The sequence below is a fragment of the Pseudopodoces humilis genome, chromosome 4 (assembly GCF_049639895.1).
Source record: "Pseudopodoces humilis isolate 2021_Gansu_Grassland_sample_001 chromosome 4, ASM4963989v1, whole genome shotgun sequence".
Classification (NCBI taxonomy): Eukaryota; Metazoa; Chordata; class Aves; order Passeriformes; family Paridae; genus Pseudopodoces; species Pseudopodoces humilis.
In genome coordinates this window covers 6,761,907-6,785,272 of record NC_142203.1, presented here as the reverse complement: position 1 = coordinate 6,785,272, position 23,366 = coordinate 6,761,907, and the positions used below count along the sequence as shown (strand labels likewise).

At 34.5% G+C, this 23,366-nt stretch overlaps 1 protein-coding gene across 2 annotated transcripts in view; it reads left to right on the top strand.

Annotated features, from left to right (window-relative positions):
• Positions 1-23,366, top strand: part of MAN2A1 (mannosidase alpha class 2A member 1) — a 114,132-nt gene that overhangs the window by 68,199 nt on the left and 22,567 nt on the right. For both annotated transcript variants that reach the window (XM_014258751.2, XM_005529989.3), the window contains exons 13-18: positions 6,684-6,849; positions 8,684-8,914; positions 9,000-9,122; positions 16,047-16,161; positions 19,815-19,948; positions 21,137-21,278. In XM_014258751.2, coding sequence (XP_014114226.2) covers positions 6,684-6,849; positions 8,684-8,914; positions 9,000-9,122; positions 16,047-16,161; positions 19,815-19,948; positions 21,137-21,278 — 911 coding nt within the window. The remainder of the gene's footprint in view (positions 1-6,683; positions 6,850-8,683; positions 8,915-8,999; positions 9,123-16,046; positions 16,162-19,814; positions 19,949-21,136; positions 21,279-23,366) is intronic.

Genomic DNA, 23,366 nt, shown 5'->3' with positions numbered 1-23,366 from the left:
AGGCCTTTTTTTGGTGAATTTTTTATTACTGTTACTGTAGGTAGGTGGGTTTCAGATGTGGTGAAGAGTATTGAGCAGTGCAGTAACTACTAGTACTAACTGTGTAGATTGGTAGCAACAGATCAGTTCTCTGTAGGAATGCAAAAGGTCAAGAAATTTCCTCATACTGGAAAATCCTGCATTTTCCCTTTGCCTCTCTACACCCCTCCCTCTCCTCATCCCCCAGAAATTATGTTTCCAAAAGAAATATCCCAAATCCCTAACGTCAGATTTCTGTAAATTAGTTGGTATGATTTAACATTGGAAGTGTATTTTCCCTTCTGGAAAAGAAACCACAAAAACCTCTGAGGCATCTAATGGATATTGCTGATTTTGTTTCATTTTGAAATAGGAGCTAGGAAGAAAATGTTTTTTGTATTACTTTACAAGTACCCATGCATATCTGTTCCAAAATACATTAAGTAATTCCTGAAGGGCTTCTGGGGTTTTATCTCAAAATTAATTGACAAACTGATTTTGATAATTTTTGTTTCCTTTTTTTTTTTTTTTTTTTTTTTTAATAGAGTGTGCTACTATTGAAAGAAGGTTTTGGATCAGATGTTACTGATAATAGTTTGAGGTACACAGAGACATAAAATTCAGTATTACAATAACATATAATAGACAAAGTATAATTTGGGTGAAATCATGGGAATATTTTACATTTGAGAAATAAATACTCATTTCGCAGAGGGGAAAGTAAGGTTAGTTTAAAATTCCTGCGGAGTCAAATTTTCTTGGAAATGAGCATGGATCAGACCCAAATACCTTCAGAAACTGAGGGACATTGGTCACAAGATTTTCATGCATGAGGGTTTGAATAAATTTGCCCAAAACTTTCTCTGTTGCCCAAATTTCTTACAAAATGAATTTCGAATAGAACTGAAAAGTGTCTTGAAATGCTGTGAAACACACAGCTTCTCTGAAGCTCAATTTGGTAATTTATAGAAGAGCTGTAGGAAAAAAGCATTAATCTGCTGCCAAGGAGAGTATCAAAATCATGAGCCTGCACAGTTGGCTTTTGATGAGTTTTTTTTCCTAAAGGAATATTAAAAACAGACCATGTATTGAGATATTGGAAAATGTCTGATTTCTGTATAACCAGAGGAGCACTATGAACAGATAATATCCTGAAGATTGTATATATGGCATTTATTTTCAGAACAATTATTTTATAGGCTCTATAATTATATTTTATCAGTTATCTTTAGTAATTCATAGCAAAAAACCATACAAAATGGATGAGGGGACCTGTACTTAAAATGTCATGTTATTCATACTTTTGACTGAGGAGGCCTTGACCCTTATTAGAGTTCTGAAAAAAATTAGGTAACTTGACATAATCTTTTATTTTTTACCTTCCAGTCTGAGTAAGTATTCAGTAGCGATTTCCTTCTTAAGCAAAGGGAATTGTTATGGTTAGGTTTTATTCTGTTTTTTCCCCATGGCCCTCTACAGCAAGGAGAGAGCTTTCTAAATAACAGGGGAGTTATTTTTGTGCTCAAGTTACTTATGGTTTTATTCTGTATAAAAAAAAAAAAAAGAGGAAAATAAGTATATAGACGTTTTCTTGGGCTTCAGTGCAAGAATCACAGAAGGGTTTTCATCAGGGAAGGTTGTACATGTTTTCACAATGAACAGATAAATGCCTGGTTTAAATAGATGGTCTTGATTCTTTTCCTTCTATGTACCTGCATCCCTAAAGACATGGACCTGTGTAGTGGAAATTCATGGTAATTTCTTAGGATTCCAGTTTTCTTGGACTTTTGTGAGGTGGGAGTTGCTGAAATTCTGGCGTACATTAGAAGTCTTGTAATTTTGATTTTTAACGGTATATTTGGAAGCTACCATGGCAAACAGTGCTTTGTGCAGTTTAAATGCTAAGCTCTAGTTTGTTTCTACCTCACATACATCAGCCTTCAGTAAATAAGTATTACAACCTACTGACTCTTCTCCCATCTTTCAAAGCAATTTTTTTCTTGCAATTTTAAGACGTGAAAAAGTTTTGATTTTATTACCCAGTGAGATGATTTTTTTAGAGAATTTCAATTTTGTTTACAATTTTTAAGTCCTAATCTATCAAAGTCCACCAGCAGTCGAGAACTCATAATACGTTTCTAGCTGAATTGTGGTTTCTAACCCACCAGCCTTTCTGGTGAGTTCTAACATATGTAGTTACTTCAATTCCTTTTCTATATAGCCTAAAGCATTTTAATCTGTTTTCATTACTCCACTCTTGACATTTTCAGAACTCACATGCATCTCTTCTCTTTTGTTCTTCAGTGGAAGACCACTGATACAGTATATAATTTGGCTTCATGGCTCGTATCTTTTCTCAGTGTTGGGTGTACTTGTTGCATTTTATTTGCATGACTTAGGCTGTTTTTGCCTTGGCCTTTATAGGCAGAGTGAAACAAATTATTCAGCTTTGAAAGCTGATTCTTGTTCATGTAACTTTGATTTAAAATTGTGTGTATGGGTCCAGAGAACTGACTGATGAAACCATTTATAATGGGAAATGCTTCAATCCATCTCACAAGGTTTGCTGGAGAAATTTTAGTAAAATTGGTCAGTCTAAGCTAGAGTTCCTCAAGGAATTGGTTCCCTAGATGTATTTGAATAAAGGTACTCTGCTGACCAATGAACACTGTTGTCTTGAACTGTGAATCCAAGCACCTTGAAGAGGTGGTTTTTGGCTACGCCTTTATCATTGATGATGCTCAGACATTTACTAATAGTGAGTTGTGGTTTCTCACATTAGTTGAATGCATCCCTTTTGAAAGAAGAAGGAATGAACTTCAAAAGGAAGTGGTAATTATGGTAATTGTGTTGCAGGTGTTACCACTAAATGTGTGTATCAGTATATATGCCCATATGTTTATGCACATTGGAGAAACAGAAAGCATGATCTTTTGAAATACTGAAGCTTTTCTGTTTAAGAAACAATATTCTTTTAGGAGGCAGTGATTAAAGTTGTTAGAGATACTTATTTATATTTTTTGTCTGTAAATTAAGCTACAGTAGTTTACATATTTTCTTAATTTAAGAATGAGAGTATTTGAAATAAGAAGAGGGTAGGTGGCCATGTTCCAGCCCTTGCTGAAAATGTTCCACCACAAGTTAAATCTTGTACTATGGGAAAAACTGGTCAAAGTATTCTTTGATGCTTGTATGTATACATTTAATAGGGTTTATTAATGTTATTAATGGTAGATTATCTAGGGAAAGTGGTCATGCTTGTGTGACTAAAATATACCTGTTTTGAGTTTCAGAGACCCAAGAAACTATGGGGTAAAAGAATTAAAGGTCTATCTTTTGAAAAGTGTCTGAAAAGGTGCCAGGATTTGCTTTTCTTAAATTACAGGTGATGCATCCACTTTAGGATTAGGAGCTCAAATCTGCAGTAAGTAACTTTTCATTTTTTGATGGACTGGGAGCTGTTAACTCTTGCTCCCAGTGCAGAGATGAAATATATGGTCTCCATGTGAGTGGTTCAGTCATGGTTTTTGTATCAATGAAGTTTATTTTAACATAGTTTTAGGATTCTTAGATATCTTGAATAAATTAAATAAATTATGGCTGACTCTTGGCCATAATGGTGCCCCTAAAGTAAAATATTTCAGATAAAATTTTTCATGTGAATTTTACCAATAGCCATTAAAACCCTTCACTTTTTAACTGAATGAAAGCTATAAACTTTAGTAGTTTTATTGGTGTTGTTGCCAAAAACCAGTGATCTGAATAATGAAAATATTTGCTTTCTTCTGAAAGACAGTAATATTCTTGGTTTTGCCTTAAAATAAGGAATAGAAAACCTTTGAATATTATGAAGTTGCTCCTCTATGTAATGGAACCACAATGCATTAAGCAATTGTACTCAGCTTTTTGCATTACATTCTTTGGAATGATACAGTTTAAGTGAGGTGTTGCTTTTTTTTTCAATTAAAATCTACAATTTTTATGGTGGGGTATTATTTAAGGGTGGAGTTGAATGATGCTTTCGAAGTAATGTGATTTAATTACATTAGTCAGTGCTTTTGTATATACACAAGAATTATGTCTTTCTATAACTACTACAGTCCTCCTGAAATAATATGTCAAAACATAATATTAGTATCTAGTCAAAATTCCTGCATTTCAAGTGCTGAAAATATGCCCTGTCATTGCCAGCTTCCTGTGTCTTTTTACTCTACACACACATAACAAACTTAAAATACATTAATTCAAGAAGTTAAAAAATGTATATATTTTGATACAATAGATTTGTTTAATCCAAATACGAATAAAAAAGTAGCCTGATGAAATATAATATTAATACTACAGTTCCTAAGTTCTTTTGTTGTAGGTAAATTTGTCATGCAACTAATTAAAGTTGTGAAATATGTTTGTACCTATGGGAAGGTGAACAAAGTTACTGGAAATATTTTTTGCACTAATATGTTCTTTGTTTGGCAGATAATTTAAATTTAATGAGGATGTGTAGCATTACTGAAAAGTTATTATATGCATAAGGTCTGCTTTTACTTGGAGGCATAAAAATAGAGGAATTCAATTGTATAAGAATAAAGGAAAAATGTGGCCATTTTTTAAAGGATATGGTGTTCTGTTGCTGGATGAGAATTCGGATTTATTTTGACCTTTGGTGTTCAGTCATCTCTTAATCTGTATTGTTTCTAACAGAGTTCTTAACACTTTCTTTTCACAGGACATGAGGAGCTTTTAAAAACATTTTATATAATTTCTTCATTTGTGATGGGTCAAGAGCAGGGTTGGTTTTGCTAGGTTTTGATTCCACTAATATTATTTAAAAAAAAACCAAAACAACAATCCAACAAAAACACCTATTAAGATTAACCAAAACATTTAAATTAAAATCTTGCCCTGAAAGAAGACAGCTCCTGATAATTAGAAGTGTTAAATGCCTTACCCAGGTCTGGAGGAGGTTCTCAAAAAATCTTGCACAACTTTTTAAAGAGTCTGAAAGCTGACCCAGACTATGGTTAACTATTATATTATCTAGTAATCTAGGAGTCTTCAGTGTCAAACAGGGCAAAAGAGACCATCCAAAAGCATTTTTGGTTGTGATCACAAATACACATTGAAAATCATTGGTATGCTGAGAAGTCATGATTTAAACAATACGTCAGCACAGGAATTTAAGGAGTTAAAAAGAAAATATTTTTTTATGGGAAACTCGTTTGATATATGGCAAGTAATCCAAAGGTTCTTGATATAAAAAGCTAACAAAGCCTCTGATTTTGTTTATTCAACTAATGAGAAGTTGGAGTTGACCTTTCATTTCCTACTGTTTGTGAGGTAATAGGGTAGCAGTGAAGTTCTGGGAAATTTACTAGCCAAGTTTGATGCAGGCAAACAAAGGAAGCTGGTAAAAAGATAAGGGGGAAATGGTAGCCTGGTCAGGATTCTGAATGAGATTTGTAGGTTGGGTGGATGGAGGCAATTCTAGGTGAAGTGGTTTGATCTGTGAAGGGGCTAATTGAATTTGAGGTTTGAGATGTGAAAGCAAAAGAAATAAAACCATGGGAAAGACCCTGAAAAATCTGCACAGAAAACAGAGAACAGGAGCAGAGAACAAGGAGAATCTGCTTTGAAGAAATATGGGAGAAGTGATTTGATAAGTAAGAAATGGATCTCATGGGAACTGATGAAAGATCAGATCCCATGAAGAAGTAACTGTGAGGAGTGTTAAGGAGGTGAAGATAGAGTATTAGTTCTGCTGTATATAGTTAAGAAGATAACAGAAGTTTTGGCAAGGGAAGTTTTCATTGTAAAAGACTTCTTTTAAAGGATGACATGACCAGAGGGAAACTTCAGGGAACAGTTGTAAATACTGTATTCTTTGAGCTTGTCAGTGTGAAGTACAATGATAGTCTTACAGATGCATGAGCCACAAATGTTCTAGTATAATTTTGTTTTTATATATGTTACAGTACATTAATCTGTAATAATAAAAAGAATAGATATAGGCTAGTAAAGTCTGTCTGTTCAGGTTAGGGCTGAATATTTTCATTAATATCATAAACTGCGTTCAAATGGCATAAAATTACAGAAAAAAACCAAACATTGCATATGTACCTATTAAGAAGATACGCAAATGGTTGCCTTAGTGAATGATGCTAAATTATAATTTAAATAATTTTGTACTTTCCCTTACAGGAGAGAGAAACTAGTTCCTTTAGTGAATACATATATATGTAGAACCGGTTTTCTTCCCTCATTTTTTTCTAAGCTGTGTTAAAAAAAAAAAAAGCTGTTGTGGATGAGAATTTCATAGTTCAGCCTAAAAAATACATTTTAAATGCCCTCTAAGTAGCTTGATTGTGCTTCCAACTGTTAATAGCAATTCTTTAGCAGTTATAAAGGGAAGCTGATGTATTTTTTTCAAGGAACTTTCAAAATTTTTTGGAGATGTAATAGTATTAAGAAAAGATGATCTGCAAATAATTGATGTTAAATATCCATTGTTTCTTGGTTATGTTTTATATATTTATTTGTTGTGGTATGTACCTGTTGTTCTAACATTGTTTTAATCCTTTGTATGTAAAATTTATGTGCAGTGAGATTAAACCTGAAGGAGGAAGCTTGGTTGCCAAAAGATAATTTAGTAATTATGTTTTTTTCAGATACCTTTTGATATATAATCCTACAGAACAAGAGCGATTTTCAGTGGTTTCAGTCAATGTGAATTCACACAGAGTTAAATTATTGTCTCCTTTGGGAAAACCTGTTCCAGTCCAGATTAGTGCTGTTTGGGATGGAGCAACTACAGTATCACATGAAGCTTACCAGGTACCCTACTTCAAGTAAAAAGCATTAAAATATGTTTTTTGACAGATAATGTAGCTTCATGGTTGAAGAAAATGGAAAGTGTACTTCATATATTGACAATTCTATTCTCTGTAGACAATGCTAGTAATTCAGTCATTTTAAGTTTAAAAAAAACAAAACTAAACAAAAACCCCCTAAAAGCTCAACATATATGTGTTTAGCATTAATGTTTCTTAAACTGATAAGCTGTTAAACTTTTGTGATATAATTTACTACATTTAAAGGATCAGTTTCAGCTGCATGACCAGAAAATTCTGGATGTGTGTCTTTTCCCCTCACTTTCTCAGCTGAGCTGCTTCTTCCTTCAAGTGCCTCTCTGTACCCACAGTCACATAAGCCTGTATGTTCTCAAGCTGGAAGGCCTTGTACATGCAATGGCTTAAGCATTTACATTCAGATGTCCTCTTCCCTTCCAAATACTCAAGCTGGACAGATAACTTCAAGTCCACCTCCTGGTTTTTTGTTTGAAGCAAAACTTCTGAGAATTTTTTAGCTGTACATGATCATAGAAAATTGTCCTCAATGATCACATCACACATCAGAAATTTATTTCAATAAATTTTTAGTGATACAGTAATAGTGTATTACTGTAATAGTAATACTGTATTGCTTTCAGGCTTATGTTTTGATTCCTTTTAACCTAGGAACTTAGTTCAGGATAATATTTCTGTGAAGCTAATTCTATAACTGTCTCTCGGTTGTGTTCTAAAAGGATAATTATTGTAGGTAAACCCTGCTAAGCAGCTCAACCACACACACCTGCTCACTCACTGGCTCAGTGGGGTGGAGGAAAAAGTTGATGGGTAATGGTGAGAAAGCTCGTGGGTAAAGCTGAAGCTATGCACACAAGCAGAGCAAAACAAGGAATTCATTCACTGTGTCCCAAGGTTGGGCAGATGCTCGGCCATCCCCAGCAGAGCAGGGCTCCATCACACAGAACAGACTTGGGAAGACAAGCACCATCACTCCAAACATCCCCTTTTCCTTTATCTTCTCACAGTTTTTATTGCTGAGCATCATGTCATATGGTCTGGAGTATCCCTTAGGTCAGTTGGGGGTCAGCTGTCCTGGCTGTCCCCTCCCAAATCCTTGTGCACCCCCAGCCTTCTCACCAGCGCAGCAGCGGGAGTGGCCCTGATGCTGCATAAGCCCTGCTCAGCCATTGCTGAAACATCCCTGGTTAATTCTGAAACCAAGCACCAAAAATGCTACTATGAAGAATTTTAAGTTTATCCCAGCCAAAACCAGCACAATAATTATTGCTTTTATTGCCTGGAGAAGAGGAAATGAAATTACTTGTCTGGACTTCAATTTCTAAAAAAAATTGCCTTGGGGATGTACCTTGTATACTACTCTTCTATGCAGATTATAGCTCCTAAAAAAACAGACTGAAAATGAGATGCTTTATACATAGTTATTTAAATTAATGCATTTTTAACTTTAAATTTCAAAATAAGTACAGTCCGTGTGCGCTTGATCCAGTACATGTAGATCCTCAATGAAAAGCAAATATACTCAGAGCAGCATATCACAGCTAACATTCTTAACAAGAATTCAAAATTATTGAATATTGGGTTATATACCATTGATATAATGGTAATCTTGATGCTAAGCAAATTATGATGCAGATATTTTTATTTGTTAATTCGTCATATATATCTGTGGACTATAAACAACAAAAACTCAGCCATCCTAAAACTGTTCAAGAAAAAGGAGTTACTCTGAACATAAATTCAGTATAAAAAAGTTGATATTTTACTATTTTTAGTAAAGGCTGCTTATTTACTCCCAACAGATCTCTTTTGTAGCACATCTACCACCTCTTGGCATTGGACTTTACCAGCTTTTGGAGGATGAGAGTTCAGAAGCAGTTCTAGCTGACTATAACATATATGTAAGGAATAGCAGACAGGAAAACACAGATAGAGTTTTCAAGATCAAAGAGATGCAGCATTCTGTGGATAATATAATCTTAGAAAATGCACACATGAAACTGTGGTTCTCTGGAATGTCTGGATTACTGGAGGTATGTTGTATTTTATTTCAAAAAGCTATATTTTATATTTCTGTGCTTCTTTATGGAAACCTAACATGAATCTCTGTCCTTTAAGAAATTAAATACCAAAGAGGATGGTAAAAATCATCAAATGAAGGTGGAGTTTGCTTGGTATGGAACTACCAGTAACCGAGATAAAAGTGGAGCTTATCTCTTCTTACCAGATGGAGATGCCAAGGTAAACATTCTGTTTGCAAAGAGATTCTAATCTTGAAGTAACTTTAAGTGTTTGGCAAATACAGATTGGAAGAGCTAGTTGTCCCCAAAGCTGAAATAAAAGCTGTGTGGCTAGACATAATGACATGTGCTATTGAAATGATTGGCAGAAGTTCATCCTTTCTAACCCTACATCAGAGTGAAAACACAGTAGAAATTTGAAAATGTGAAAATCTACAGAATATTTATGATAAAAACTTAAGATGCAATCCCTGCAGGAAATCCAGTGAGATGTGTCCATTCATTATCAATAAAATAATTTAGTTTTTACCTTCTATGGTGAAAATGTGTAGGGCATACTGATTCATTGCTACACCTTCACTTTTCTGATTTTTAATATGTTTTTTAATTGTGAATGAGTTGCTTCTGGTTCAGAGCTACCTTTTAAGCTGATATTAGCATATTTAGTTTAATATAGTAATTAAGATATTGAATCCCAATTGGTGAATATAAAGACAGAGTAACAAGGAACTGTTCTGATTTAGTTCTCTAGGGTTATCTGTATTTTTAGCTGTGTAATTATTGGAGAGCAACAGCATACTCCTATTAGTTTTCAAATTGGAAATTGCAGCATTCTTACAGTGAGTTAATTACCATACGGAGTGTACTACTTCCCTCTTGGAACTGGAATGGTGATATTTCAGAAGGCAAAAGATAAAATAATGAACATTTATGAAGGTAGCTAGTTGGCAGCATATTTCTTCTGAGTTTCTCTTGTGAAAACTCAAGTTGCATACATAAGGCAAACTGTGAGTTCTATGCTTACCATTTTAGGAAATATGCAAGAGTAATCCTTCTACTTTTGGCGGGAGGGAAAGGTATTTGACTTCCTTTCTTTTTCTTTTCTTTTTCTTTTTTTCTTTTTCTGTTTCCCCCTTTTATGTGTGTAAATCAGTCTGGAAGGGACAGAACAGTTTTCTTTCAGCAGTCTTTCCTAGAATCACATCTTTTGAAATCTGTGAGTTGACAGTTTTGGACTATTTTGTATATTTAGTACCATAATTCTTTACTTCAGTTATGTTCATCAGGGATCCCTTATCATCCTTCATTTTATATGCCATTTCATATTTCTTCATTTTATTGTGTTTTTATCTGTGAATACTTGAACAATATTACTTAGGGTTTTTAATTTTTCTTTCACTAGCTGCATGGTCACACTTTAACTGATTTCACTTTTTATTCTAATTAATCTTTTACATTTCAAAATAATCACTAAATCCAGCAGTTACATAATTTTAACATTTAAGTAATTTGCTTTATGAAAATTATCTGGACAAATTGAGGTAGCAAAATGGTGTGGTTTAAACAGAAGGAGTCTGTCACATGTCTGCAAGTACAATTAGAAAAGAAAAATTGAATTAAATTACATTTTAAGTTAATATTAAAAGGGTGCTGTTCAACTTTTCTAACATTTTATACAATAAAAATGAAATTATTATACTTCTGAAAATTCTGCTTCATTGATATTATGCTTCACCATAAGGCTCATTTTGCTTGCATTTTAATAACACTAATTAAATTGTCCCACTGGGAATAACAGTGTAATTCTATAGTAGTTTTTAAACCAGTTTGAGCTAATGTTTTCTGTCTTAAAAGAAATGCCATCTGTTCAGGGTTCTTAGTGTGATGTGGATTGGCTAACTTTCTAAGTCCTTGTGTGAATTGGCAATAGCAGGCAGTCTTCTTGATTTTTGGCTAGGTGTTTTGTTGTTTTGTTTTTTTTCTTACCTCCTTTACTCTATATATTACAGCAAAATTTGCAAATAATAATTGCTTTTTATGTTGGAATATTTTCCTTTGGTATGAGTAGAGTTATATGTTTTATTTGCCCATGTTAACTGTTTAATTTTTTGTCTGATAAATCTTTTGGTTACTTTATTTTCAGTTCTGCATTACTCAGAATTTTTTTTCTTTGTCTGGTTTAATAGTTTGTCTAGCTATAGTGCTAAACTACAATGGTGTGAAGTCCAGAACAGAGGCACAGAGTGGGGGCTCCATCCTGCAGATCTAGAGAGATAGGACAGTGCTCCTACCATGGAAAATCAAAACAAAAAAGCAAGGCACCAGGGAGTAAGGCAGAATCTTAATTTTTTAAAATGGCAGTGCAGTGTAACTGGCTGACAGTGTTACCAAGGTTTGGAAGGAAGGGATTTCCTTGGACTTCACAACAAATATAAACAAGATGTCTTGTTCATGGAGGCAAAACATGTTTCTTATCTCCTGTGATTTTGTGAAGAATGTCCAACTTGTTTTTTGTAGATCTGTGGGAAAAAAAAACCCTAAGTATTCAATAAACTTTGAGATAGTTTAATGACTGTATTTTCTTATGTGTATTTAAGACCACTCAATACTTGATGACTTCTTACTAGCCATCCTTGGTATCAGTAGGGAATAGAGAAAAGCATTTTTTTCCAAAGCATCAGATACTAAATGTTTATGGGATCAATGCGAATAGTTGATTGTTTTGTTTTACAAATAATTTTTTCAGTATCAAAGTGATGTTTTTTGATACACCCAGAGTAGTAAATTTTGATTCTCCCTCAGGCAGCTGGTTCTCTGATACTGTGTATGTAGTAGCTCCCACTGGTACTTATGTACTAACAGAATACATAAAAAAATAGATTTTTTTTTTTCCCTTGCAAAGATCTCTTAGTGCTAGAACTAAAGTACATAATACAAGCTCAGCCTAATATCAAACCCTACCAAATAAGGGGCAATCTGCTATTGAGAAACTCCTTTTCCTGTAGGCTTTGTCTTGAGATTTATTTATTTATGTATGTATGTATTTATTTATTTTATGTATGTATGCATGTATTTATTTATTTAATTATTTATCTATTTATCTCTTTACCTACCTATCCATCTATTTATTTATTTATTTATTTATTTACTTACTTACTTACTTATATTTTTGACCCGTCCAGAACATTCCATCTGTGGTTGAAAGCTTTCCCCTGGGCATGGTTTTTCTGACACCCAGACCAACAGTGTGCTGCACTACCAGAGGTTTCCTGGCCCTACTAAAATGGTTAGGAGTGCTTCACTTGTCTATGAGGGGGAAAGCTTATTGTCCATGCTTCATGCCTCCAGGCTGCAATATGCCACTGTGTTTTCATTACAAGCATGTAAATGTTTTGGTGAAGGTATATCTCCAGTTATTTCCATCCTTTGGCACCTGTTTTGATGTTAAGTATTTTAATATATCCTGGGGATCCCGAGGTATTATTTTGTTCCAGGTGTTTTCCCTTTAAATTCCTAGCTAGCTTCTTCCCAGGCCTCCTGCCCACTATCTTGACAAAGGAAGCTTGTCTTATTTCTCTTGAGTAGGAGTACAGAAAGATGATTTTGGAACCCTCTGTCCCATAATTCTGTTGTCCTGTTTCTGAAGAATACTGATTTCCAGGCTCAACAAAAGCTGCCTCACCGGTCTGCTGGATCTTGTACAATGGAATTAATTCCACTGGAGCTGAGGGGAACAAATATTACAGCAACTATTTATTTTAATTCTTTAGAAAACGGACTCTTCAGACTAACCATTGGATATGAAACCAAAGTGTTTTTATTCCAGTTCAAGGTGTGAGTAATCACAGATTACTTCATGCTGTGGAAGGTCCTTTAGTCCATACTTGTTTACAAAGCACACTTAACACTGAATTGAGACAAGGACTTTGTCGAATCAGTTTTGCAGTTATCTATCATTGTTTGTTCTTTCCACATTGACTTAAACTTTCACATCAAAAATACCTTTGTATTTCAGATCCAGGACCAAGATCATTTCACAGACCTGTGCATCTCACCAAGGATCTTTACAATGATACTAGAATTGCACACTCAATGCATAAATATGTTTTCCTTCTTAAAAACTTGGTTGATTGAAATGTTTTTGGTGAGGCAAATTTGGAAAATTTTCTCTTTATATGTTCTGTATGCCTGGAATTTCTCCTGGTAACTATCAACAAATCAAGTTCTAGGATTAGTGCTTTTCTAAGCACTAAATATGAATTAGAAGGCTTTCCTATTATATCACTGCCATATTTTTACTTCATTTTTCCTGCTTGCTCAACAATCAGGGAACATAAGTCATCCTTGAGAACTTGAGTGTACATCATATTTCTGCACTTTCTATCAGAAAGAATTTGTCTGATCCACAAAACTATGTGATAGCATCTGCCTTTGTAAGCCACCTTCCTCTTTTGTGACTTTTCTACTATTGTGACTGAATTGGAGACTTGCAAATACAATGCATGTCCTAGCAAAATTATGAATTACTACTTTTAAAAAAACTATTTGTTTCAGGCAATATCTGTAAAATAACAGCTCATTTTCCATCAGCTCATCTTTCTGTTTAGTTCAGAATGTGTGTGTTTGTCTTAATCTTCAGAAGAGCCAATTTGGCTACGTGTGCAGCCTGGAGGCTCAGGTGTGTGAACTTATTATTTCTGGCAATATCCCAGAATCTGACAGCTGATATGTCCATCTCATTTCAGCTTTCTATGTATTTTCATAACTGTTGTCAATATCACAGTCATGTTTTATACTAAAAAGCTCAATGGGAAAGAGCTCCTCCAAATGTTCAGGTTCGTTTTGTTTTTTCTTTAATATTTGATTTTTAAAATGACTTCAGTTAATTTTTTTTCTAATAAGTGCACAGCCTTTTATATTCCTGTGTCACTCATCCAGCATCTCTCTCATTTTGCTGGCTAGCTCCAGTGAGAACCCAGCAAGAAATACTCTTATAAACTACAGAAGACCATAAGATCTGCATAACTTTGATAACAGAATATATTTGGCAGTCTGCTCTCTGTGTAAGTTAATTCTCCTAGGTCACTGGTCACAGGTAATTGGCTTGTCCTGATGACCTCAGGTTTCTCGGCTAATTTTCTGAGAGTTCCTTTAGGTGCTGTTTCAGTCTGTCTTTACTAGCTTAGGTATCTTCATGTTGCTCTGCCCTGCAGGGAGGATTTTGAAGGGTTTGACTATTCCACCATTTGGTCAATCATCCAGTTCCTCCTCTGTGGGATTTTTAACTTCTAGAAGCCATGTAGTTACAGATTAAATGACTTTGTCTTTTCTTCCTATATATAATAGGAAAGTAAATATCAATCTCTTCTGCTAGAAGGGGAGAATTCAGTCTACAGTTACGAACATTATCAGTTTTTCATGGAAATAAGATCTGGTCTTGGAATTTCATTTTAGCATAATAGTTCATCTGTCTTATGTGCCCCCTGAATACCCTGAATACTCCTTCTGTATTTCTCACCTAGCAAATGTTTTTTGCATTACAGATAACATTTGTCTGTCTTACTGATGAGATGAGATCATATGGAAATATTCCATCATTTTTTCACGTAGATTATCAGGAAGTCCAAAACACTATTTGGAGGTTTCTTATTGATTAACTGGATAAGGTTTTCTTTTCAGTAGGAAAAAGCCCTCTCTCTCTCTCTCTCCAAACAGTCTTATCAAAGTATTAGTAACTGATTTCTCTAGCAAGCTCCTGTACAAAATATTCCTAGTTGATAATTGTTGATAATTGCAGAGTTGCCTCTTGTAGCTCTGGCAAAGCTTTTATTAAAGAATATTCTGAAGCTCTAAGAATAAGTATGTTGGATAGAAAAGGTGGGCTTTTCAACCTTGAAAGTCTCTTTCAGTTTTTCCTTTTATACTTCTCAAAATCTTCCCTGTAAATATACATACAGTTATATGCTCAGAGAATATTGATATTTACATGTACGTATTTTTCTCTAGTGTGTTTTGTGTGTATGTATGTAAGCTTAATTTCTGCTTTTCCTCAAAATACATTTGATCTTTGGTGTCATTGCTTCAAGAAAGACCATGGTCTGTCCTTATGGCCTTGCTATGTGTACAGAAGTAAGCCACCCTCTGAGAGTTTTCTGCCTAGATCCCTCTGAATAATGTGTTTTTCAAGCATTTGAGATGGGGCTTTGTTGAGTGAAGTCTTTATTTACAGCTGTTTCCCTGCTGAAGTAGTTGCATGTGTTGTATTTTGATTTTTGTCTTGTACACTCTCAGTATTTAATTAATTTTTACCTTTGCAGCCATCCATTTATTTCCATCAGGTGCAAACAGTTTAGTGTGGGATCAACTGCTTAAAAAAAAAAAAAAAAAAAGTCACTGTTTACCTAGCCAAGACTTTATATACTGTGACTACATGGAAGAATAATTTTCTTCGTCTCTTTGACAATTGTGAATATGCAAAATTTATCCTACTCTGTGGGAAGCATGTGTAGTAAGCCACTGTCCTTCTTGACATTTCATAATGATTCCGAGCCCTACCATTTGGACCTGATTTTCTGAGTCTGACAGGCTGTCTCAGAGTCAGAAAATCAGGTCCACACTACCCTGCATTCCAGAGAGCTCCACTGGCAACTGTAGCTGCTTCTGGTGAAGTAAGAGCTTTTTCTTCTACTGTCAAAAGATAGGCAAACTGATCCACATGGTAGAGTAGGGGAGGCTTTCCTTGTGCAGTCTGTACCATTGACAGAAGCAGTTAAACCACCTGCCCCAAATTTTGAAACCACAGTATTTAATTACTGGTTAGTAGTTGTAATTTTGCTAGCAAAAGAGCTCAGTCCGGATGCAGTATCAATGCATTCATGTGCTTGTCTGTAGACCTTGTATGAATCCATTAATCCTCATAAAATACTTAATGAGATTTAACCTAATTTTAGCTAAAGAAATTGTAAGGCTCTGAAGAGAAGTTGCTGAATTTCAGATTAGGAGTAATTTTTTAATCTCCAGCTTTTTTAGATCTAGAATGGTTTAAGAGGATGCTATTCTAATATTTACTAAATATTTTATTTTATTGACACTATGTTTTTGCAAAACTTCCAAAATACTCACTCCTTCTGTTTTCTTTTTGTAGCCTTATATTTTTACAGACCCACCTACCATAAGAGTTGCTCATGGAAAAATTTTCTCGGAAGTTGTTTGTTTTTTTCACCATGTGACACATACCATGCGGCTGTATAAAGTCCAGGGTAAGAGTTGTGAAATTCTATCTTGCCAGTTATTTTACACCACTATGGTCTTAGATCCTACCTGTCTTTTTAATGTTTTAATGCATTTGTGCAGGAGTGCAGAACTCATGAGATGAAGCTGTATTTACTCCAGTGCACTGTGTTTTCTCTCTGAGTGTAATGCTAATCATTAAGCTGGTGTACTTAAACAACAAACTTAAATTTGTTGGAGATGCCTCTCCAGGCTTGAATGCTGTAACTAGCAGTACATTTTGACAATCAGGAAAAAAAAATAGAAATACCTTGGAGATAATGTAAAAACATAGTTTATTTCATAGTTTCACATTTACTGATGGAAGCACAATATATATCAATGGCCTTAATAGAGAGGTCTAGTTTACTTCACATCTTTAGGCTTTAGCTATTTATGTCCTCCCTTTGTCCCCCTGTGTCCTTTATCTGCTTGGGAGAACTCATGACAGAATTGTCTATGTCTATTGAGAGGCACCAGCCCCAAACATTAACTTTTGGCTCTTAGAACTTTTGGCTCGTATCATTTTTCCTTTGTTTTCTTCAGTCAGGCTTTCAGTTGTTTGTTTCTCTACTGTTCAGCTACTGATTTCCGAGGAAACTCTAGGTATACAGTAATTTAGGAAACTCCCTAGCCTTCCAAACTTGATTGAATTGGCCACTAGAAAATGTAAAAGAAGGAGGAAATGGTGTGATTGTATACAAGTATTTTCATATGGAAAATTGAGTTTACATGCTTAAGAGTATCTTTCTGTAATTAAGAAACATGCATTTTCTGTTATCCATTATTTATATTTTCTGGGATTATTCTGAAATAAAGAAGCTCAGATTAATGTTTTCTGTTCAAGGAGCTTACATGCTTTGTATTACCAACTTTACTGTAGGAATCAAAATTGTCTTCACGTTTTTTAAAAAATCCTATTTATCATATTTAATTATTGTTCCTAAACAACTTCTACAAAAAAAAAAAAGTTATAAGTACTTTGAAAGTCTTGCTTGCTCTTTTCCTTTTTTCTTTTAAGTTTCAAAAATAGTGTTGACATCATCTGGGGTTTTTTTGGGTTTTTTGTGGGTTTTGTTTGTTTTTGTTTTTTTTAGTTCTAGTGTATTTTGATCTAGAACTAAAGTTGATTCAGATGTTTTGTTTTTGTGACATGTGCACATTGAAGTTTGAAGTTGCTGGAGTTTATACAGATGCCAAAAGCTGATCAGAATTCACTTGCCAGTTGATACAGTTATTCTGGGTCAAACATTAACTCACACTCCTTAGGAACACCAGCTAAGAGTTTGCATAGTAATTCATTGCTGAAGATCCTCAGGAAACACAACATATATTCAATACTATGGTTTCTTCATTTTATGTGACAAATATTTAAAATCATCTTATATGAAAAAAAGATACCTTGAGGTCAAGAGGTACCAGGTTGCCAGGAATGTGGAAAGAAAGTTACTCACACTCCTGTGTGAGTCTTAGTAAACTAAAATTCTCAGCAAGGACAGAACTTATACAGGACAATATTTATTGTAGTGGAGGGGAGGGAAAAAGCCTGAAAGGCTTTTTTTTTTTTTTTGGTCAGTGTGAGGTTGTTATTTTAAAGTGGATTATTCTGTAGTACTCCTTTTTCTTTAATTTGCTACTAAATGCCTGCTAGAAGTATTTTACTTCCTGCTAGAAGTATTTGCTTTTTACTTTCACAGTTCATAGAAAATGAGTTGTCAGGGAAGATCACTTGCTTGCTAATTCCTAGTACTTATTTTTCCTCTTGAGTGTACTATGTACTTTTTTCCCTTTGGTTTTTCTGACATATTTTTTTTGAACATCACAATGTTTCAATACTTACACCATTACATGTGTACATGGGTAAGTCCTTTACCATGCTTCTAGCTTTGACAAGGAAAAACGATGCAAAATATATTTTGTATATTGTCTGTTTGCTTTTTTGTGTGTTTTTATTTAAATTTCTTCAAATGTTCTTTTTCAAAGTTTAAAACTTGACAGCTTTGCATCATTGTTTTGCTGATGTCTATTTCCTTGGCTTTGTAAGGGGAGTTATTTATATAACATTACTGCAATTAAAATAAGGTATTTTGAACTCTTACTAGATATGTACAGTAACAAAGCATGTGGAAAAAAAGCAATATGTGCATGTGTATAAATGCATTTTGATTTCAAATAAGGACTCCTTTTGTAACTTACCTGATTGTCAAGGGGTAGCAAGACTGATTGTGTGGCTAATCCAGCTGTTGGATACTGAATCCAGCTGTTGGATACTGCTCCCAACTCCTACATCTTCTTCAGCAATTTTGGTGAAAAAATAGTTTTTACCACTTTTGGCTTTAAAATTCTGTTGATTTTGGGCAGAAAATACTCTGGGTTGACAGCTCTGTTCAGTAATTGACCACAGTGATTTTTTAACTTCTGCTGCCATTGGAATCTGTTTTTGATATTAGCATGATTTTTTAAATCTTTTTATCAGAAGCTTGTCATACTTTATTTCCTTCATAGCTGTATTTTTGTATTATCTCAAATTATGCAATACAAAATTGATGATAGTCTAAACTAAAATACTGTATTCTTCTTCAACATACATATGCTTTTAAATATTTGGAAAAAATACTTGAAATGTTTGGAAAATCTACTACTGGGAGCATCAAAAGTGGAGCGTATAAATCCACATTTTCCAGACTAGTTTTGGGGGAAATAGAAGTAATTAGCTGAATCAAGTGTTTTTCATTTAGCAGTGAAGTTTAATAGCCATTGGTAAATGTTAACATTTTAACAGTTGCTGTACTTCTGCAGGTGGCCTTCAGATTTTAAAACAGATCTGGAAACAAACAGATATCTCTGTTCCGCTTGGTGAAATTATTTTTGCAATCATTAATCCCATTAGACTACAGAAAGGGTAGAAGTGGTGATGCTGAATGATGGTATGATTCCACTCCAGACTGTGGCTTGAACTGTTTGAAAAGGTCAAGTTATTATTAAAAATATTTAATAATAACTTGTAAGTTATTATTATAAGGTGCTGGAGAAAAAAAAAAAATCTCACTGCACAACTTGTCTGAATTTTCAGACACCTAATCCTTCTTTTAATAAATATAAACCCTGACAACAAATTTTTGCATCCTGCTTGTGGTTGCATCAGTTCAAATTTATTAATTCACTGTCCTTAAGGAAGATTCTCGCTTCTTTGATTAAAGGAGCTGCTCACAGTTTCCTGCTCAGTTGAACAGTTCTCTCACGAAACTGGTGACTTCATTCTTTTCTAGGAATGGTGACAGCTGCTTAAGAGTGAAGGGGAGAAGTTACTGACCAGGTCTAAATATGCTCTGGCATATTTATTTAAAGACCACACTTAACAGCTGTGTGCTGTTTCCTACTGATTTTACTGGAACTCACATTGGTTCTTACCATGTATTGCTCCTGTTCCCTTTCAGTGCTCTCTCTCTCTCAGATTATCTGTTCAATTTGTACAGAATTCGAAATACTGCTCAATCATCTGTTACCTAACTGAACTGTCTTCCAATATCTGGTTACATATAACAGAAAGGAAAAACTAGGTCACTGTGTCCTGGGAGCACAGTCATTCTCATACATGTGGCAATCACTTTTAAGAGATTTTAAATGCATCTTTTTCATTTAGGTTTGGAAGGTCAGTCTGTTGAAGTTTCCAATATTGTGGACATTAGAGGAGAATATAATCGCGAACTTGCAATGAGAATTTCATCTGACATAAACAGTGAAAATAGATTCTTTACTGATCTTAATGGATATCAGGTAATTACCATCTTTTAATTGTAAAACCTTAGTATGTCAGCTGCTAAATGTAAAGTGCATTAAACAAACTCTCATGTCAAATTGCACTAATAATTTAGAAGAACTGCTTTTAAAAAAATGTACCTTATATTTATATACTATATATAATATATATATAATATGTAATTATATACATATAAATATATGTAATACCTGTTATTTTATATATTTACAAAATATATAAAATATATTTTGGTTATAAAAATATATATGGTTATAAACCAGACCAAGAAGTAATAACCAGAAGCTTTTAAGGAGTTTGTTGAATATTCCTTTATATTCTTCTTAAGACAAGAATTATAATACAGCCAGTTATGACAAGTCACCATGTAGTCACTTGTATATGTGCATGCCTTCTTTCCCTCTGCTCTGTTTATTTAGATAAAACCCATTGGATAATACAGTGATAAGTATGCATAAGGGCCAGACCTGGTGAGCAGCTGCTTGTTGCTGTGTTGGAAATAAGTGATGTATTTTCAGATGTATTATGGTTTTTCTATTGGTAATACATCTGAGCAAAGGACTATTGTCTTAGCTTGAACTATGCAGCACACACAAAAGAGAAAAACTGTTTTTCTTTACCTTCCTTTCTTGCTGAAAACAGCTTTGCAAACACAAGGGAGACCATGACTCCTGAGTAAAGGACTATTAGTTTTTCAGTTACTGGTACTACTGCATTTTGCTGGAGACAGTGAATGTTTAAACATGAAAATAATTTTAATGCTAGTACTAAATTGTCATGTACCATTCAAGAATTTCAACAGCATTTCAATAAGTGCCCATTATAAACCAACAATTTCTTTTCTGGTACCTTAAATCTATTCACTGCTTGCTCTTTAGCGGAGAAAAAAAATTATCTCATTTTATAACTGTGATTATTCCTTTTTGTAGGTTCCCTTTTTGTAGGTTCCCTTGATGAATCTTTCACATTTTTTTTTAATATTCTTTGATCTAAAAGTACATTGAAGTTACCATTTCCAAAGTGGTAATTTTAGCCACGAATCTCCAAAAACCTAAATAACACAGTTGAGTGAATGCTTTTGTGGCTGTTGGTCTTCCAAAGCACATGGGATAAATGTCTGAAAATGTCTTTGAAATTTAATTGCATAAAAAGAACATACATTTTTGAAGTTTGTTTTCACATTGCAGATCCAGCCTAGACTGACAATGAGCAAGTTGCCTCTTCAAGCAAATATCTATCCCATGACTACCATGGCTTATATCCAAGATGTTGGCGTTCGTTTGACACTTCATTCAGCTCAGTCTCTAGGTGTTGCAAGCTTGAAAAATGGTAAATACAAGATGATAGATATGGCAAAGGTCTCTCCTTCATGGTATTCTGAACTAGTTCATTCACAGAGTTACCTACAAGCATTTGAAGAGAGGAAGTAAGTTTCTCCAACTCTGACATGTTTTAGAATATGTCCATAACAGAGGAGGAAGAGGTAGATCCCACATGAGAACCTGTCATCTTCAATGAAAGATCTCTTCTCAAATGAGAGGCAGAGGAAAAAGATAGTGAAAAAGACAGAAGGAGCAATAAATTGTCAGAATCAGCTGTTTTTCACCCAAGAACTCTGGTGGAACTCAGCAATGAAACAGCAGAGCTAAAGGGTTTATTCTTTTTTTGTAGAGAGAGAGGAGAGGTAGGAGAGGACTTAAGAAGGATGCTGATCATGTTTTTTGTTCTGTTTGTTTGCTTTAGTGTAGACAGCACCAGTCTTAAGGTATATACAGCATAGCCTAACTTTCCTGTCAAGGAAAAACAACAGCAGCTTTTTTGAAGATTCGAGTTAGTGGAAAAAAGGATAAATGTGGCCCTGGGTAAGAGTGAACATACTTCTGAAGCAAAATGATACCTCAAAAATTTAATGGAGTACTTTGACAAACCTGATGAATATGATGATAATAAAAAAAACGATTCATATTAAGAATTCCAAAAGAGACACAGTCTTGCTCCTTGAAGCAGAAAAGGGTATGATGATCCTCCAGCCTGGAAACAGAGGACATTTTTTCAGTCTATTGAATGGGGGAGGTATTCAAATTCAAATAAAGCTAAAGGTACTGGGCAAAACAAGGTATATAATTCCTAATTTAAGATGTATAATTCCTTGCTGTAATATATATTGTCCGTTTAAATGTATGTGGTTTTGAATAATAATGGAATGAATACTCAGAAGAGAAAGAGTCCATCAGAAACTGCACCAAAACCCTACTTCCCAGTTTCTTTTAAGAAAAATGTCATAAATAATCAGTTCTGACAAAAGGTGAATACCATGCTGGATTGGTGGCAGTATTAGCCAACCTAATTCACTTTAGGGCAAGAGAATTAACACTGATCTTTACAGTGATGCTTGAATAAAACCTAAGTGGAAAATACCAGCCTTTTGTTCCAAGTCTACTGGATACAAGACCTCCCCATTTCATGCCTCCCCATGCTGAAAACCAAATTTTTATTGGCCTGATCTTGTGAATGACCCTGACACCACCTATGTTGTTAAGCACTGATTAAACGGGTATTGGGGACTAAATTAGTCTGCAGAGGCTCTATTACCTGATAATAATGTCTGTATTTGTTCTTTAACGATCTTAGTCTCTGCATCACAAAATAATGCACATCTTAATCCACAGACACCCCCACTCTCTGCCATCAAATTAGGAAGTTAAGGCTGGCACTGTTTGACATGTTTAGCAGGCAAGCATCAGGGAGAAACTGACCTCCTGTGAGCACTTGTTTCAGATCTATCAGAGGACATTACAGGCTTTTCACCTACCCCAGTTAAATAAAAGAGCAACAGATACATCCCATACCTGACATGATATTGAGTTCTTGACTGTTTCACCCTTTGACAAACTGTATTATGTCATTCAAGATACACCAACATCAAATATTTACTCTGCACCCACTAAGAAAAAGAGGAGAAGAAATTAATCTGATTTTTGTTATCATTAAGTAATATTTCATTAAATTAGTAAATTGGCTGCCTTTTACTGAAGACATGTTGTATTCCTCAAAAAAGAACAGAAATGAAGCTGAAGATTCTGTGGTTGCTGGGTATACTTCATGACATTTTTTCTGAAGGTCTTTCAGGAGCTCAGAAGGATCACGGAAGAAAATTCAAAAATCTTATAGTTTAGGCAAGCAACCCTCAGTACCTGTGTTCCTGTATCTGAGACACAGGTGTGTCTCAAGGCATAGCCCACCATCTGAAAGTTACATGAACAGTACCTTGGTTCAAAATAGCAGGTTTTTTCTTTCTCATTGTCAGCTGATTTCTGCCCTGGATAAACAAAATCTGTTTGTACTCGAGGGAAGGGAAGAACGAGTATTTGAGAAAATTGGGTAAGTGTTTGTAGAACACTGAAATATAAAAAAGAT